The 20,501-nt window shown below is 31.8% G+C and overlaps 1 protein-coding gene across 4 annotated transcripts in view; it reads right to left on the reverse strand.

Annotated features, from left to right (window-relative positions):
- Nucleotides 1-16,247, reverse strand: part of LOC149478004 (ileal sodium/bile acid cotransporter-like) — a 34,979-nt gene extending 18,732 nt beyond the window's left edge. Inside the window, exon 1 of one of the 4 annotated variants that reach the window (XM_089710054.1) lies at nt 16,032-16,247. Coding sequence is in view for 1 of the 4 variants with exons in the window: in XM_089710059.1 (XP_089566185.1) it covers nt 3,775 (1 nt within the window). In the remaining 3 variants the exon portion in view is untranslated. Of the gene's footprint in view, nt 1-3,774; nt 3,916-14,183; nt 14,318-16,031 lie in introns of those variants that run through there. The other 3 variants (XM_089710056.1, XM_089710055.1, XM_089710059.1) reach the window with 3 other exon arrangements.
- Nucleotides 16,248-20,501: the final 4,254 nt, after the last annotated feature.

The raw sequence follows: 20,501 nt of genomic DNA on the forward strand, positions 1-20,501 counted from the left end.
AAAAGTAAATATTTGTTAATGACGTGTTTCATAACCTACAGTATTTTTGTGACGATAATAATGTGATATTGAAAAATGTAAGTCCTCGATCATTACTTTTATTCATACTAGGTACCTACTAAAAAGTTGGTTTATTTGAACGCACTTTTATCAGAAACTACTGGCACGGAATGTATATTTTTTTTTTCATCACGCTACAACCAATAGGAGTAAAGCATCAACGAAACATAATTTAAAAAAATGGGAAATATTCTTGATTGAGTTTTTTAGAAAAAAAATTTTTTATTAACTTGGCTACTAAAAAGAACGATTTATAAATAAATAAATTTCACATTTGATAACATAATGTGATCATTAATTTATAATTTCAATATAAATATAAATGTAACATTTTAATTATAGATATCGTATTTCTGAATTAATATCATCTAAATACCATACTTATGACTCGTGGCATTTACAAAATTTAATGCATTTATAAAATTTTATTTCGCATTTATATTGCAAGCAAAAAATCATTTTGCTAAAAGAAAAATTATGTTCCTCCCTCCGTTGAACGAGATTTGAATATTAATAATATTAGCGACCATTTAAAAGGTTCTTAAGGTATACCTACGAGTAATAAATAGCAAAGCCATTGCTATATATAAATAAATCTACCTACGCTAAATATGAGGAACTACTGGATCGATTTGTAACATTTCTTATTTTTGTTGTGGATTAAGGATAGTCCATTTTTTGGGGAATATAAAGATTTAGCTGCTTTTCCGCTGCGACCTTTTGGTCCTTTTGGACGCAACAGAAAAATATGACAAAGCAGGAAATAAATAATTTGGAAAATCCAAAAGTGCACGCCTCATAATTTTTTTTAATAAATATTTATTAATTATTATTTTTGTTTATTTAATAACAATTAAACCACATCCAATCAGACCCTGAAAAATGAAAGGGTTCTATTCCTGAGCATACTCAAGCGTAAGAGAAAAAAAAAGACTCGATTAGTAAAGTATTTCGGTCGCTATCGTGTTAACAAGAAAAAGGATCCGCACATACAGACACGGACGTCCAAGACAGAACTTTTTTAAACTGTTTTTTAACTAGTTTAAATAACAAAAATGACATCAAAAATATCATGAACGTTAAAAATAGTGTTTTTTCTTAATATGTGTGTGTATGTATTATCTTACAAGTGCAATGTATGATACATAAAGACATTTTAAGTTTGAAAAATCAGATGTTTTGCGCGAAGCGACAGTAGTACCCACCTCAACGCTTCGCTTATGAGGCGTGCAATATATGTATACTATATAAATGATATGTATAGATTGGCAAAAAATTGCATAATTAATTCGCTTCGTGCCTGTCTATATCTGTACATGAATTCAAACTTGACATTCATATTGCGCGTGAAAAAAATAGTTTGTAAGCATTGAGTTACTATGTAAGTACTTGTGTTTGTAAGTCACTTAGTTACAGCCGTGCTATAGTAATAACTAATAATAAATGAACATAAAATTACTGATTAAATGTATATTTACGCAATTATTGTTTTAGAATGTCGCATTTATATAGACGCCGTAAATGCTCACGTTTCAATTAATATACAAATACCACATATACGTTATACATTTTACGATTATAAAATTCAAACTTATAGCTTATAGAAGTTAAAGCTCAGTACATACGACACAGTGAACTATTTTTAATTGGAATTTAATTTTATAAAAGTACTATTACTTCCCTGGGCTTATAAATAATATGCATGCCACCTACATGCTAATAATTGAATCTAATATGAATTTTTTGTGACTCAATAGTGCAAATCCAGCTTTACTATAAGCACTCGGAATAAAATAACGATTTTAACTATTATATCTAGGGCTTAGGCAATTGAATGGTCGGCCTGGTTTAGTTGAGATTGAATTTTTTATCTTCGTTGCTAATTTAAACAGTTTATTTCTGACTGTTATTATATCGTTATTAAAGTTTAAAATCATTTGCACTCAATTGTGTCGTAGGTTGCGAAAAAATATTTTTTTTTAATAAAATAACCTCGATCGATTTGAAATAACTCATAAAACTACCGATTTATTGTTTTTTTAGAATGCTGTACATACATTAATTAAAAATAGGTACAACATATTAATTAAGTATCTACGCAGAAAGGATAACAAAATACTCTGAAATAAAGCAATTCAACTGGTTATCCAAACATTTTCATACAGTTGCCACACAACTTTACTTTATTTATTATGTTTTAAAATTGACCGGTTTTAACCCGTGAGCTTTATACAAGGCATTCATGATTCACGAAAAACTGACATCCTGCAAGTCAGCATTTTTATATGACGGCAGAAAGTTCGATGATTTTAATAAAATCATCCAGCTCTTCAGTTATTTTCGAGAATAACCAAACGCAAAACATCCACTTGACTACCAATTTGACTAATAGCAAAAAAAATCAAGTACTTACATATTACATATATTGCACATAAATTATGAAAATTATTATGTAGGTAGTTACATCATTTTTATTTAGTTTTTGTCGTATAAAAATAAAAAAATAATGCATAGAACATACACGGAAACGAATAAAAAATTAATATTGTTACTAGTTTTTTGTATGCCCATGAGTAGGTAGTGTTCTGTTATTGTAACTTTAATGTATTCGTTGATCGTTATTCGTTCCTGCACTTTATGTTTTCATTCTCAGTGCTTTAGTCATAAGAATTTTTTTTCGAAACTTGACTTGAAGATTTACCGCAAATACATATAAATACCCACACCTACCTATACACACCTATTTCCATAAGTCATTCATTGAATAAAAGCCCAGTCAATCAGTCTTCAAGTTTAATTATACCCAAACTCATCAGTAGTTACTGCGTGCGTGCAAATATTTGTAATAGAGTCGTAAAGCCTAAGGAGTAAGGCTTCGTTGTAATGTTCATGTCCATTAGGAACTAGCGCCATCTATTATCCGTTTGCGTACACTACACTAATTAAAGAGTAAACAGTAAACACATTAGCGGGAAGTTATCATTATTTATTTGGATGAAGGTCGGTATATTTACACTTTTTATCAATATATAAGAAGGTTGTAGTTTTTTTCATAACCTTTAGAGATCTCATGCACGTTTCACAGTACTTAAATTAGTTAAGTTACTCATATACAGAGTAGATTTTTCGAATGTACATATATTGTTTCATCGTGATACGTGGAGTGGCACGAAAGTGAGAGTTAGATTGAGAAGGTCGAATATCACCGGATAGTTCTAGTTCATAATCACAAAATAGGTAGTAACATAACTATATAGTATATACCATTCGGAGGATCTAAAAAGTTAAAACAGATACCGTAGAGTAAATTTATTCTGTGATAATGTTGGGAATATAGCATATAAACCATAGACATGACAAGGCGCAAGAGTTGATGCTGTATAAACTACATACATAAGAAGATGTCCTTTACATAACTAATTATTGCAAGCAAATTATGACTTTTCGTTTGAGTATACAAATATTTCTCGGACAATTAAGTCACATATGTTTATAACAAATATGGTAAAAGATAAATACTTGAGTGAACATTGCACAGTCATTCAGGTTACTTTAATTTTTCAAGTAAACAAAAAGTGCATTGACTATTTAAAACATTCGTAATAATTAATATTCACATAATAATGTAATTAATTTTTATTCTTGATTACATGCGACTGTGAATCATGAATTACCAACAATGTTAATGAAATAAAATATACCGTGTAACATAACTTACGTTGTAAAATCCAAAAATCCTTTCAACCAATGAACTTACAAACAAGCCAATATAATAATCACTATCACTTCACTTTTAACTTGTAACCAATGCTTGTAACGGAATAAAACAGTTTTCCTGCAAAACCGTTCACTTCGTTGCAGTATAAAATAACTACTACATAGTAAAAACCCTAAACAACTCGATTATTTGAATTGTAGTGACGCATTTGATTACGTATTCAGCGAACAAGGTAAATTATTTAATGAATTTAATTTATTCGTGAATCTACATTACAATACCTAATACTCGTATATGATTTTTCTAGAGATCACGCGAAATACTGAAGAGGAACATCGATATTTGATGTAGTAGATTGATTTATTGACTTATTTCATCATCACTATAAAAATATTACGGAGTCCTCCCCACTTCTGTTAGTATTTTCGCGATGCACTTGAAAACTACTGAACCAACAATCATTCTGTTTTCACTGATGGATAGCGTTATTCCCGAGGAAGGTTTTTTTTACGTTTTAGACTACGGGGCGAATTGCGATTAGTGGTCTTTTACTTCTGTTAACTTTCCTACACAGAGCCAAAATAAAAAGAGGCTAAAGACCCCTATTTCCTATGAGAAATAAATGTATCAATAAATACTTTACAACTAAACCACTAAGCCGGATCGTACATATTATTAACTTTCCTATATCAATGAAGATTAACTAGCCTTATAAGGTTTCTACTGCGGTCAACGATTATTTCTGAACCTCAGGCCTTTGAAGCGTGAAGGTTATACGAGTTCATTATTAAATACCAGCTTTAAACGGTTTTTAAATGTTATTTGTATATTTAAATGTTTTATTAATAAAAATAACATTCGTTCTAATTTCTTCATTAAAATCTGAGTGTCTGGAAAACATGGCTATACAGCCATAAGGGCCAATAATGTACGAGGATGTGTAGCGACTTAGCGAGGAATGTGTTTGTAAATAACCAATCATATCGCTTCATTTAGTTTGAAGTTTGAAGCGTTTACCGTTTGAGGCGATACTATTGGTTATTTACAAACACGTATTCCTCGCACCCTAAGAGCGTATACGCACTATGCGGGTAGCCGCATTGCGGGTAGCCGTCCGGCTGACCGCAAGCACAATTATGTACGTAATATTCATTTCTATGCGCACTGTGCGGTCTGCGGTAGCCGCATCGCAGTGCGCATAGAAATGAATATTACGTACATAATTGTGCTTGCGGTCAGCCGGACGGCTACCCGCAATGCGGCTACCCGCATAGTGCGTATACGCTCTAAGACTGCCAATTGTTTTAATTTATATGTTAAGTTTTAGATCAGAACAACAAAGTAGAAAAATAATAATTTGGAAAATCCAAAAGTGCACGCCTCATAATTTTTTTTTAATAAATATTTATTAATTATTATTTTTGTTTATTTAATAACAATTAAACCACATCGAATCAGACCCTGAAAAATGAAAGGGTTCTATTCCTGAGCATACTCAAGCGTAAGAGAAAAAAAAAGACTCGATTAGTAAAGTATTTCGGTCGCTATCGTGTTAACAAGAAAAAGGATCCGCACATACAGACACACGGACGTCCAAGACAGAACTTTTTTAAACTGTTTTTTAACTAGTTTAAATAACAAAAATGAAATCAAAAATATCATGAACGTTAAAAATAGTGTTTTTTCTTAATATGTGTGTGTATGTATTATCTTACAAGTGCAATGTATGATACATAAAGACATTTTAAGTTTGAAAAACCAGATGTTTTGCGCGAAGTGACAGTAGTACCCACCTCAACGCTTCGCTTATGAGGCGTGCAAAATAAGTTATAAGTAAGTAAACATTCTATATAATAAAATAAACAATGTTACACAAAAAAGTCACGTAAACGTTAATGATAACCTTGAATTACCAATGACAAGAACTTTTTATTTAGTTTATACGGAAAGAAAAAATAACGGTTCGAAGGTAGGAATTCTGTGTGATATAAGTTCTAACTTTTAACAATAATATTATATAAATAGGTCAACCATTTCCTATTATAAAACTATCTTTTCAAAAATTTCGATGCTTTTATATCGTAGGAAGTAGGTATGTTTTTTACGCTAAGTATATGTAATTTCATTGAAACAAATAGTAGGGTCAACAAACATAGTGTTATTTTTATTCAAAACAAATCTATTAATTATGATTTAAGTATATTCCAAAAAAGGCATAGTAAGCTTCTGATAGGCAGATATAAAATTACAAAACTATCAAACTACTTACTCTACGTACCTAATAAAAGTATTAAACCACTAAACCAGTACAAACTGGTTGAATTGCCTCGCTTTCTCAACATCAACATTTTGCAGAAACAAACAAGTTTCTTCTGTAAGTTGTTTCAATTCAACGTAAGTAAAAGTACCTACATAAAGCTATTTGCTAAGGGCTATATTAAATATCAATTTTAAAACCTATTAGGTCACAAAACTGTTTGCTATGATATAGTGAATTACCTAAGTGTATAAGCAGATGTTTTATTTAAAATTCAAAATTTTCAATTATTTTTGCATTCATAATTATATTTAAGTCAAATATTGTACTGCGCACTAACTCCATCATATTTGTTCTACGGTCTACCCAAAGAACATTAATAATGACTTGCAGATTTTTTTAATACATATATGTATAGCTAGCTACTAGTTATTATTCTGTACAAATAGTAAAAACCCGGTATTCTAAGTCACATTTCACAAAACATTGCGCTAAAATCATGTTAGACCTTTCAATGAATACTACATTTAATTCCAGAACAGAACAATATGTAAACAATTTATTCCAAGGATTGTAAGATCCTATAGAGTATAGACCTATAGGAAATCTGCATCTGGACTTGTTTTCAAAACAAAGAAAATTAATTGTCAAACAATTTATTATTTAACTACTAGCCTTTTGAGTCGCTCTAATTATTATTTAACCCTATTGCAGATGAAAAAGAACGTATGTATTTCAATGATTATTATGTTTCCCAGATTTAAAAGGCAGTGTTAATTACAATATTATATTACTAGCTGGTTAGCCGTGGTTGATATTCTATCGTTATATAATAAAATTTTTACTTTGTAAGTATAATGAAAAACAATCTTAGCATACTTATATTTTTTTTAACAAGTTCATATTTATAAAAAAAAACATAACTATAAGAGTTTATAAAAAAATACAAACAATACTCATATGAACAATGTTGGTAGTTAACTAGTTAGTGTCGAATCAGTTTTCCTGCATTTTTTTTTGTGAAAATGTAAAAAAAATGTTTGTTCGCATTCATTTACTCCGACGTAAAAAAGACAAACATTTATTAATTTATTTATTTTAGGAATATAAAATAAATGAATACATAAAATTGGAAAGTGTGAATAGGCGGCCTTATTGCTTAAAAGCAATCTCTTCCAGGCAACCATAAAAATAAAGGACATTGGTTGGATAATGGATTGGACAAGAAAACATACTAATTAGCTTCTAAAAGTTTACAAATCCTAACCGTATTACACACAATCTAAAAAGACTGGACATTGTCAGTTAACAATTCAGTTTATCTAATACAAGTCTGGAGACGACTATACTAGAACACCGTAGTATACGAAACATCGAGAGAGGAAACCTGTACACACACGCACACGCACACGCACATACACGCACACATACGGGTCACCCCACGTACGTGCGATCAATCATGCGCTATCAAGCCTCTAGGCTCGTCTAGAAATATTCGACTCCACAGTCAATATTACAATTGCAATTGTGATTTATTGAACAAATATAATATCATGATAAGTGCAATCTTTGAGTGTTAACTGCGTTTTCGAACGTAATTAATAATTATAACAAGACTCCAGTTTCATCTAGAACTATTTTCTACATAACTTATAGACCGGGAGATACTGACAGAAAATTTCGAGTCATTTGTAACAGGATGGCGTTTCTACAGGGGTCTTAGTACGCAATGACAAAAAGAAAAACGATGGTGTGAACGCTGGTACCGGCGGCTTAGTCGCGTGGGCGTTAGTCGAACTCGTCGGAAAAATAGCGAAGTCAAACGATTTGTAACACAAAAATTTTAGAATTTACCGATAGCCCATAAAAAAGAAGTAGGCGGTAGTGTCATGCCATACTTTTCCGGTGTGACTTACAGCCCGCCATACCGACGCGAATGTGTTGATTTAAAAAAAACAATTCAACCATTTGTACCAGGCTAACTTTTGCACAGGTAACCATCGTCGTGCAGCCATTTACGAAAATCGCCATGCCATACTTTTCGGACGATTCCAAATGGTCGCCATACCGCCGAAAATCTGCAAATTTTTTTTTTCGCCGAACCATTTGTAACACCCTAAATTTTTTTTTCAACAACTCCTGAATGATTATAAATAGAAGTGTGATAATGCCATACCTGTGGGAGGTGGCGAATGTGTATAAGATTTTTTTTTATTGTATGATTTTATTCGTATTTTGAACGATTTGTAACAGTATGGCATTAATCTTTCCTATAAGTTTGAGGTTCAACAAATATAAATACAAAATTTCAAAGATCTAGGTGGTAGAAATCTTCACTTCTATAAATTAATAATAAATTTATTTATGAAGTATGGCAGCACTTTTTCCCCCTACAAGAAGTATGGCAAATATAATAATGGTCACATTTTATCAAATACTCTCCAAAAATCTAAATGCAATACTGGTACAAAAAGTTTGGCGAAAAAAAAAATTTTTGCAGATTTTCGGCGGTATGGCGACCATTTGGAATCGTCCGAAAAGTATGGTATGGTGATTTTCGTAAATGGCTAGACGACGATGGTTACCTGTGCAAAAGTTAGCCTGGTACAAATGGTTGAATTGTTTTTTTTTTAATCAACACATTTGCGTCGGTATGGCGGGCTGTAAGTCACACCGGAAAAGTATGGCATGACAGTACCGCCTACTTCTTTTTTATGGGCTATCGGTAAATTCTAAAATTTTTGTGTTACAAATCGTTTGACTTTCGCTATTTTTACGACGAGTTCGACTTACGCCCACGCGACTAAACCGCCGGTACCAGTGTTCACACCATCGTTTTTCTTTTTGTCATTGCGTACTAAGACCCCTGTAGAACCGCCATCCTGTTACAAATGACTCGAAATTTTGTGTCAGTATCTCCCGGTCTATTACGAGTTACGCAGTTATTGGAACTCATAATATTTGGTCCTGACATTATTTTTTTGTCGATGTTTTAAAAGTGATTCTTTCCGAAATCAAACAGGTACATGATAAAGAACAGGTTCAAGCAGAATTGTGTAATAATTGGTGTCGTTAACCGGAGTTTAATTTATGCAGAGAGATAATCACAATAAATAATACTTTAAGCTAAACTGTAAGCGCGACATCAAGCTTGTGAATTCTCACTCTTTTTTCGAAACTTTGTGATTTTTCTTAAAGTATTGGTGTGGTATTGGATTCCTATTAGTCAATATCAATAGTAAATTCCAATTAATTATATCATAAATAAACAATTAGATTGCCGCGGCGATGCCATTGCACGGAAAATGCGGGTTCGGATTCCGTCGCATGATCGAATTTTCTTCTATATTTGTATAAGTTTTAGACGTGGAGTGTCTGTAAGTGATACAATTAGTTGATAATAAGTTAATTTATTACTACTTATGCAAATAAGATCATTAGCATATTTATGTTGATTCATGAATATATATCTATTAAAACTACTGCGAATAAGAAATGAACCATAATTTTCTACCACGAATTGGTATTCAGATGTAAGTGGAATTTAGTATATTTTTATTTTCTATTTGTTTTATAAAACGTGTAGGTACTTAGAATTATTTATATTGATGACTTTAAAATTGGCAAGTACAATAAATAAACTTTATATATAGAGTAAAAAACTAAATAAGCTTGTATAACCCGAGCAAATTTCAGTGTAGAGATGAAAATTTCATAAGTAAACAAAATAGCGAATATAATTGTTAAATCAGTATAGCCGTTCATGCATACATCCGTAACCAAGTGAAATAAGGATTTATTTATATAATCATAAATATAGATCGAAATTAAATATTTATATAGCAAGTTTTAAAACTTCGAGCGTGCATTTGCGACGCGTGTATATTTGAATGTCAATTTGCCTTATTTGGTTTTCAAATTTTCTATACGATATGACGTTTTAAAATTGTAAATAGACTTACGTAAGATCGTCGATATCAATTCGATATGATCATTTCAGTATTTAAATCTAACTTCTAGAATAGGTCATCGTTTTTGATCCTAGGCGCGACCTTTTGGGTCGTAGTCATGACAACTAAAGATTTGTTACTATCTAAAACCTTGGATTTTTTGGCTCTATCTAAGTATACATATGTACATGGTCAATGCACAATAAAATTCTTGGGAAACATTAATTAAGTCTGCCAATGTGGACGGGTTCGCGGAAAACTGCAACTTATTATTAACGAATTTGCAGTTTTACACCGATAAACTCGCAACAAACTAACTTAAAACATACACGTGTTTTATTTTCATTGTACAGTTTCCATACATTATAATATTTATTTTACATATCAACTTTAAAACAAGTTTGACTTCATTAATGCAACTTCTCGTATTATTTGCACATGTTTGTGTGTGTGTTTGTACATACTTACACAGTTTACAAACCACATACAAGAATGGGAAGATTGTACTATTTTGCCCTTCAAGTCTTTATTCAAAACTAACTTTCCGCCCGAGGCTTCACCCGCTTTGCCTAAAACTTAATAAATTATATATATTATACTAAAACTTTCCTCTTGAATCACTCTATCTATTAAATAAACTATAAAGGGTATCATTTAAGCTATCACCAAGTTTTGTGTTTCTTAAATAATAGGGTTTGTCCTCAAAATAGTAGATCTGTCACCAAAATGTAGTCACCAAACAATGCAAAATCAGTTCCACAATAAATCACTTAAAATCCTGAGATATAAGGTCTAGTACCAAATAAATGTTTTTGTATGTATTATAATAGGTGTGTCCTAATAAGTATTTAAGCAAACTAATTTAAAGAGATCACCAATAAATCATATTATGTTACTAGAAACTTGCGTTGTCATCATCGTTTCAACCAAAAGATTCTGCTACTTCACTAGACTCCCAAGGTTCTAAATTTCCACTGGTAGTATAAATTATATTTAAATAAAATTTTTAGCAGAGTAGTAAATAAAACAATTAAAGTCAAAATAATCAATATTTATTGTTTAAAATAATTACCACTGAACAATCAGCGCTGGTTTAAAATAGCTGGCTTATGGCTAGCAGAATAGTAGATAAAACACTTAATTAAAGTTAAAATAATCAATATTTATTCTTAAAAATAATAACCACTCAATAATCAGCTTGTCGCGCCAATTTGTCTCCGACCCTTTGATCATTTTTTCATTAAAATTATAAATTGATGTATTAAATTGGTAACGAATACTATTAATTTAATATCTGAACGAAATAAAATGTTACTACTGTATTGGTGACAAAATATCAAATAAAAAGGAGTCGCAGTCAGGGATCGATAATCGATTTATTTGGTGACAGATCTACCATTCTGAGCACAGAGCTATTATTTAAGTAACAAAACTGTTATTATAAGAACGAAGTTTATATTCATGTAATGCAATATAATTTTATTGGTTATCGATCTCTTATTTTACACATATATTAACATTAATTTGATAATTCATACCTGGGAACAATTTTTGTTTATCTGAGAACGAAAATATTTCGTGGTGATAGATCTATTTATTAGGTGATACAACTTGATGACAAATATAAATTTTGGTGATAGAAAATATAGTTCCCTTAAATAAACGTTGGTAAGCAACGCAATGTGTCAAATACTGCCAACATAAATCTTGAACTGCTGAATCAGTATTTTTCCAATCCACATTGTGTATTTAATAATATAAATAAGCAAATGACATTAAAATCGGTTTCAGAAACACCAGCACTGGATTTCCCCCCCTTTGTGTTTAAGCAGTTTACCGAGTGTGATGTTAGACGCAGCATATTGTCCATTGCGTCGAATGCGGTTGGTTGTGACGGTATTGGTCGTAAAATGATCCTTCCTATCCTAGACCTCGTAATTCCTGCCATAACAAACATCCTTAACTTTTCTTTATCCTCAAGTACATTTCCTAAGTCTTGGAAAGATTCCCATGTTATACCTTTGCCCAAGAAAATTAATCCATCCTCCTATTCTGACTACCGTCCTATATCTATCCTGACATTTCTTTCAAAAATCCTTGAAAGATTAGTGCACGAACAACTGCAACGGTTCCTCAACCTGCACAATCTTCTTAATCCTCTCCAATCCGGTTTCCGCTCCGGTCATAGTACGACCACTGCACTAGTCAAGATTACCGACGACATTCGATACGGGATGGACAATAAGAAGCTCACTGTCTTAACATTACTAGATTTCAGTAATGCTTTTAACACTGTGGACCATGATGTGCTTCTAAGTCTACTGCGCTGCCTCAACATATCGACTCCTGTAGTTGACTGGTTCTCCAGTTATTTACACGGGCGACGTCAGCGAATATGCATAGATGAGGTTGTATCATCGTGGTGTGATGTCAGTGCTGGTGTTCCTCAAGGCGGGGTCTTGTCCCCCTTACTATTTTCCATTTTCATTAACACTATTTCAAGTAAACTCTCATGCGACTACCACATGTATGCCGACGATCTCCAAGTCTACACCCAATCAACCCTTGACGATTTACACCAGGCTATCAATTCAACTAACAAGGATTTGCATAGCATTTTAACTTGGAGCTCGGCATATGGCCTGAAAGTAAATCCGTTAAAAACTCAGGTTATAATTATTGGTAGTCCTTCTTTAATTGCAAGGGTTAATTGGGTGAACCTCCCGCCTATTATCGTTGACGGTATCGCAATTCCCTATAGCGAAACTGTAAGGAACCTTGGGGTATACTTCGATAATACTCTATCCTGGAGGCATCACATCAAACAGGTAAGTAAGAAAGTTTATGCCACAGTTGCTTCTTTGCGACGCTTACAAAATTTCCTCCCTCTCCCAACCAAAATTCTGTTAGCACAATCCCTTCTCTTGCCCATACTCGACTACGCCGATGTAAGCTTTGTCAATATCACCGTGGACCAATTAAACAAGCTTGATCGTCTACAAAATCTTTGTATACGATTCATATTTGGTCTACGGAAATACGACCACATGTCTGAGTTTCGGTCTAAACTCAAATGGCTACCGATCCGATTTCGCCGGGATGCACACGTGCTGCATCTTCTTTACCAGGTTCTGTTTTGTCCAAAAATGCCGGAATATCTTAAAGAAAAATTTGTGTTTAGAGGCAACAACGATGTACTTGTTCGGTCTACCGAAATGCTTCGACTACGAATGCCACCACATCTCACAAGCTTCTACGATAATTCGTTTACCGTTCAGGCAATCAAATTGTGGAATGCTTTACCTGGACCTATAAAGAATGCACAGTCCTTAAATAGTTTTAAAGTAATGTTACGCAATTATCACCTTTCTTGCTGTACTTAATATTATATACTCCGTTATGTTTACTATTATGTATTTTTTTTTCTTTTATTCGATTGTAAATATATATGTATTTAATGTATGTATTATATTGTATTTATTTATTATGTATATTTTATATTATTGTGTCTGTGTTATACCTATATTATGTTAATACTTATATTATATATTTTTGCTAATTGCTCTGCCCTACTCCTTTCCTTTAATTTAATTTCTCTCCGTACGTCTGGTTGTCTGGAAGAAATCGCTGCATAGCGATAAGACCGCCAATTGTTTGTATGTATTCCTAGGTTAAGTTTTATTGTAACTTTCAATAGCAAGCAATAAAGAATTAATAAATAAATAAATAAATAAACCGCATCAAAATCCGTTGCGTATTTCAAAGATTTAAGCATACAAAGGGACATAGGGACAGAGAAAGCGACTTTGTTTTATACTAGGTAGGTATGTAGTGATGAATAACAGATCGATATCACAATATTACAATATCTATCGATATTATGCATTTTATATCAATAATTTCGACGTTCACTAGTTCATTGTGTTTTTCTCATTTTATCAATAAGTATTTAAAAATAAAACATCGCAAATCGCAATATAAGGCATGTGTACGTGTTTCTTTTTTATAAACCATTGATTGCATTCCACAACATAGCAACAGTCATTATCTGAATCTATTTACTAATTTAGATCATAATAGACAATGCTATTTAACTTGCAATTCACATCAGATAATGTTTGACCTAATACGTAATCTATGCCTACCTCAACCGCTTAATTGCTATAACAATTCAAATAAAATAATAATAAATTCTCACCTCGTGATGAACGACTAAATGACGACTATAATCAATTAGGTAGTTATATTATTATAGAAACGTGATGAGTGAAAGCTAACACATTAAAGCTCAAGCATAGTATTATATTATCTGTGGCTCAGATATGAAACACACGTCATTCTTAAACAATGGTTTTATTGCAACTACCATAGTCCCTTTGTGTCTCGCAATTCGCAATGTATCTAAACGTATGTATGTACTTGAGTTCACCATACTAACGCAAACATTGACTCGATCTAAGATAGCAATTAAAGTAAATGACAAGTAAGTATGGGTTGCAATGGTCACTTCAAGGTACAAGGTGATTGAGTGCCTCTGCCTTTATTGCATATCATAAAATCTATGATAATGATTTTTAATTTAAGCGAGACACCTATCGAGTGAAACAGCGAGCGGAAAGGTAATAAGTAGGGTATATGTCTAAATATCAACAAAAACATTCCTTTTGAGTGAAATTGCGTGGGTCAGTACTCCGTAGAGTGTAGAGTATACAGGACACTTTTGTTAAGTGATAATTCCTCACACTTGAATACTTGCAAGTGCATTATCAGGTACAATAATTTTCAACGCATGTTCGTTCATATTACTTTAGCAATTGATATATGATAATATTATAAGTTATCTAGAGATTATATCTGATGAAATACATTAAATTCGTTTACTAATTTTAGTCGCAAAAAGATCCGTAAAAATATGATGTGTATATTTTTAGTCAAGGTTGTTTAACATATTTACATATAAAACTATATTAAGCCAAATATTTCTTTACATCAGCAAATTTAATTTTAGGAAAAAGCAATATATTCTGCTAAAAATGTGAATGGAATATATCAATCCATGATAAAACTAGTGATACCACACTAGACTGGGTTGTATTTTTAAATACTTGGTGAACTGGGAAATATTATTTATTCATTCAACTAGACTTGCTTTAGAAGCACTTTAGATTCATCAGAATACGTCATTGAATATTTACCACCAGTTCAGAAAGCAGTTTTTTTTTTCACATTACAAATATTGTGTCTTGGAATCTCACAATGAAAACACATTTTGAGCTATTTATAGATGGGTAGAGTACTTCCAATAATGTTAAATATTATGCAACAAATAGGTACTACATATATGTTTATATGATTATTATACTGAAAGGGGAATTCGTAGCACTTAGAAATAGACTTAGAAATTCCACTACACTTTACAAATTACTATTACTCACTGTATTTTTTCTTTCTTTCATTTACAATGCAAAAATAATACAAAAACTATATGGCATTATTGCTCTTTATGGTTGGCACTTTTAGTAAGTATTCTATCCTTTTAGAAATGAAATAGTTTGCGAGGAATCAGAATAAATGGATAAATAGATTGAATGTAATGAGTAAATATAAGTTTAAGTTAATGAAGTACTTTTGCAGAGTATATTTTGTCCCTCTTTTGTAAAATTTTCCTAAATCCCGGATTTTGTGTGAATATAACTTTTGTTTACATATTCTATAAAAAGTGACAGGATGGTTAAATACATAGAAGGATTCATAGAACATATCTTTCAAAATTATTTGAATTCAAAAAATTATTTTTCAATTCAAGGTACATAGTTCGTTTCATTTATAATTCCGTTAAAAAAGTTCCAGCATATTCTTCAGACACAATCTAATTTGAACAGTAAGTTAACAAGGATCACGTAACTATAGAAAGTCTCATGATATGTTATGTAAATATTGAGTTATTATATCAAATTTCATCTAAACTTAATCTATAGCATATTACAATCAATGAAAGAAGCAGTATTATAAATAAGGAGAACGAAAATTAAATGTGAGAACTTACCAATTTGCTGTACAATCGAGTTTGAAGAGATGTTGCACAATTTTACGTGAACTTCATTGATATATTCCTCTGTCTTTAAATTTGGAAATGTGTAGGGCTTATTAGAAATCACAGTTATTCTGTAAAGGTATAGTTAAACACGGATAAATTTGTATTCAATTATTCAACATTAATTCAATAAATATTAAATGTTTTATTTCTAATGTGCTTTCCATTAATTCTGTGATTAATTCTATCTCGCCATTCGCCAAAGTCAAATGACAACCACAGATGACAACTGACATTGACATCTGCGGTCTGCCGCGGGCCGCCTGACAGCAGCTGACCATGGACAATTGCTCCGAGATGGACATCGTAGACAGAGAAACCAATAGACAAATTGACTGATATCTTATGTCGCATTCACACAAGAAAAAGAGCAACTTATGCTGGTGTTGTGTAAAGAAATGAGAGAGAACGATAAAATTTTTTGTTTCACGCAGCGTGCCGCTTTAGAGCGTTTTCACATTATCCGATCCGATATCGGATATCGGAAGCCGATAGCCGATATCCGATATCGGAGGGAAGTAAAATGTATGAAATATGTGCCTGTCTTTCACATTGTCCGGTCCGATATCGGATATCGGAGCCGACACCGATATTCCCAGTGGCTATCGCACGATAATGTTCAGTGTTGCCAACTCAATTTTCGAAAAGGCAGTATACCAACAGCAAAAAAGCACTAGTTTGTGTATTTTCAGTCTTATAGGGCGCTCAATCTTTAAAAAAATTCTTTGCTTTTAACCTAAAACCCTTTCTATTAAAAGAAACCTTTTTTTATTAAGAAAACACACATTTAAGTATTTATAGGCATTTAAAATACGATTTATACGGCAGGTATTTTTATTTGCCGTATTAAAATATACGGCAATTGGCTGAACTGAAGTAAACAAAAAATATATATTGTGTTCTTAAATTCAAATATCTATCTTCGAAAATATTAGTGTCTATCATCTTTATTTTATCTCATTCTGCCTCGCTCCTCCTCCTACTCGGATGTTGGTTGTGCTGTTTATTGTATTGTTGTCATTGAGTGCTTTGTTTTTAACCGACTTCAAAAAAAGGAGGAGATTTCACACCGATTTTATTTTTATTTTGAATTTACAACAAAGAATACAAAGTTTGAAAACTCTTAAGTCTAAAATAATTTATGTACCTTTACTTACAGGAAATTACAACAATCATATTACAAATATATTTGAACGAGTGACAATATTATTTTAGGATATTACAGTGTAATAAGAAAAAGAAAAGAAAATGTGAACAAAGATTGTATCACTTAATAAATTTATCATAGGTACTACATGAACTTTTATAAATGTATGTAGTGAAAAAATGACTAAATGACTAGGTACGTCTTGCTAAAAATACATTTAATAGATTTTGAAGGGTATTTACTAATATGTATTACTAAAACTATTAACTAATACTAGGTTGTAGTAGGTATTGATATAAATTTATTTAATTTATAATATAATATGTTAACATAAGTATACATATTATTATGTTATACAAATGACCGATATCAAAACTATTTAGTAAATAGCACATCTAAATAATATGCAGTAATTTGTGATATCCTGTGGTGATATCAAATCTTTTTTTATATTTTACTTTTCTTTTTTGAAGTTGTTTTTCTTTATCGTAGTTATTTTTAATGTACATGTACAACTATGACTTATAACATTTGATTTTTTTTAATTATACCTTTTTTTATCAACTGGCAATTTAGTTTAGTTTTCTCTAAAAATTTCTGGCAACACTCATGATGATATCGGAACGATTTTATCGGACAATGTGAAAGGGCAAATTGTATCCGATATCGGTTATCGGCTATCGGCGTCCGATATCCGATATCGGATCGGATAATGTGAAAACGCTCTTATTCAAGAACAGCAACCTACTTTGAAAAACAAAGTTTGACAGCTAGCTATCGTCTTACATAAAAATATAGTTTTTACATGTTCTAAGTTACGTAATTCATGGTATGTTTGGTTTTTAATGATTTAGACTTACTGTTAAAACCTTATAAAATAATACCATGGTGCGGTGTAGCGTTAAAGGGTGTAAAAGTGATAGTGGAACGAAAATGCCTGGATTGTCTTTTCACTCGTACGTATACAACTCTTTATCAGTTTATAGGCCTTCATGATATTTCAGCGTGTTAATATATTGTGTATCACGTGCTGTTGACTTGAATACATTGTTTAAAAACTACAAAAATAACAATTATAAATTTTAACCTAAAAATTTTTGTGTTGGCAACTTTTCTACAAATTGTTACCCACTATTATGGGAAATAATAATAGGTATATATTCTGCAGTGTGTATTTAATTAAATATCTGAATTAATATTCAATGGCTTGTTCCAGTTTTCCTGAACCGGATAATTTACGACAAATTCGGATTGTAGCTACAGGATGAACAGATTGGAAACCAAAACCGAAGGTTAGAAAGTATTACGGCAATCACCACCACCGCGACGCTGCCCCACCGAAGACAATGGACACTCTTGGTTCCAACTGGTTCCAACATTGAACCGGAGGGACGTAGTTAAAGAGACAATTTAAATGTAATTTTTTTATTACAATAAATTATTATTAAGTAAATTTCGTTTTTTTTTGCGCCTTCGCGGGTCTGTCAATATAAATAACGTGTGTATCTGTTATTACCAAGGTTATTACTTTCGAAAATAAACATTCTTTTATTTTTTTTATTTTATTTTATAAAAAATAATAAACAATCGAGTTTTCATCTACATTATCATTACATACACATTTTCATATGGGATTATGATAATGATATATATTCATATTATATGTACTTATAATATATAGGTATGTGTATATACATAATATGTAGTACCTACCCATCTAAAAGTAATATGTTTATTATATACTAGCTGCACTCCGCGGTTTCACCCGCGTGGCTCCACTCCTTTTGGTCTAAGTGTTATGGTACAATTTAGCCTACTATAGCCTTCCTCGATCAATGGGCTATCTAACAAGTAAGACTGAAAGAATTTTTAAAATCGGAATCAAAGTAGTTCCTGCGAATATCCCTTCCCTCCTCACCTTCACCCCGTCCCGCACTACGCCTCCTCATTGTATTAAACAGTATACCTACTATTTTCTGTAAATTGACACTTTTAAAAATACATTAGGTATATCTTTTGAATGGAATATCGCGGACTTTCTTGTAGATATTAATTGTCCATTCTATAATACCGTAGAACATTTATTTGTTCTATTTTCAAAAGATTCCGCAGCGCACGCGATGACAGAATTCTAAGGATACATTATTGCATTTTTGGTAAGGATCTCTAATTTTTTTGAAAATGCAATATAGCCTATTATTGCTCAGTGACGATGCAGCTTTCTAATGGTGAAAGAATTTTTGAAATCGGTCCAGTAGTTTATGCGTGAAAACCATACATACATACATAATTACAAACATTTCCTCTTTATAATATTAGTATAAACATGTAAGTATGTAATGTGGATATCTCATTATTATCCACTTATGTTATGTGAATAATGATATTGAGAGATTTGTATCTTACGAATTGCGGGGTAAATTTTCCCTCACACGGTAACTAAATATTGTGACCGGTGACGTATTCTTTTTTATCTCTTTCTTGGATTGCCGGTGTCCAACCGGTGTCTATTGGATTCTCTGTCTACCATTGACATCGTAGTAATTATTGACAATTGACATCACAGCTCAGATGTGACATGGATGTGACCATGATGTGACCAAGATGTGACATGTGGCGTGAGGCACAGAGCAAGTAGAGTAGCGTGAGAAGGATCAGAAACAGATAAAAAAATTAAAAATAAAAATAAATATCTGAATTTGTGCAATACACGCGCTCTATACTATTGTAATATACAGGATGTCCCAAAAAGTGGTGATGAACGAAAGGTAGAGGACCTAGAGGGCTATCCGAATCATCCCCATGTACCTATGTCATGCGATTTTTCGTATTTTCGGAGTTATGACGATTTTTTTAAATTTTTCACCGATCGCCGAGTACTATTATATTTTCACTCATGGTGACGTCAATTATTGCGGAAGATACTTCATTTTTTTTGTGTGCTAAGCTGAAAGATAGACCAATTCAGTATGGTAACATTTACCATCGCTAGATCTTTGAATGGAATAAAAAAAAGAATTAAATGCCAAGAAAGATAAAATAACCCAGTATGTTCACCACTTCAAGGGCCCGTAAAAAAATAAAATCACTTAAAAATCTGTGTAAAAATGTTTTCTGTTTGGCTTTTAAAAACTTGCTCTATCTATCATGAAGCTACCTTGAAAATTTCATTTTATTATTCAGAAGGCTTCAATCGAAAAATTGAAATCTAAATGTGGTAAGTGCAAAAATTGAATTAACATTATGATTAATAAAAACAAATTAAAACCAATAAC

The sequence above is a fragment of the Colias philodice genome, chromosome 23 (genome assembly GCF_061535455.1).
Source record: "Colias philodice isolate Cphi_HAF_F1 chromosome 23, ilColPhil1 Martin Lab GWU primary, whole genome shotgun sequence".
Classification (NCBI taxonomy): Eukaryota; Metazoa; Arthropoda; class Insecta; order Lepidoptera; family Pieridae; genus Colias; species Colias philodice.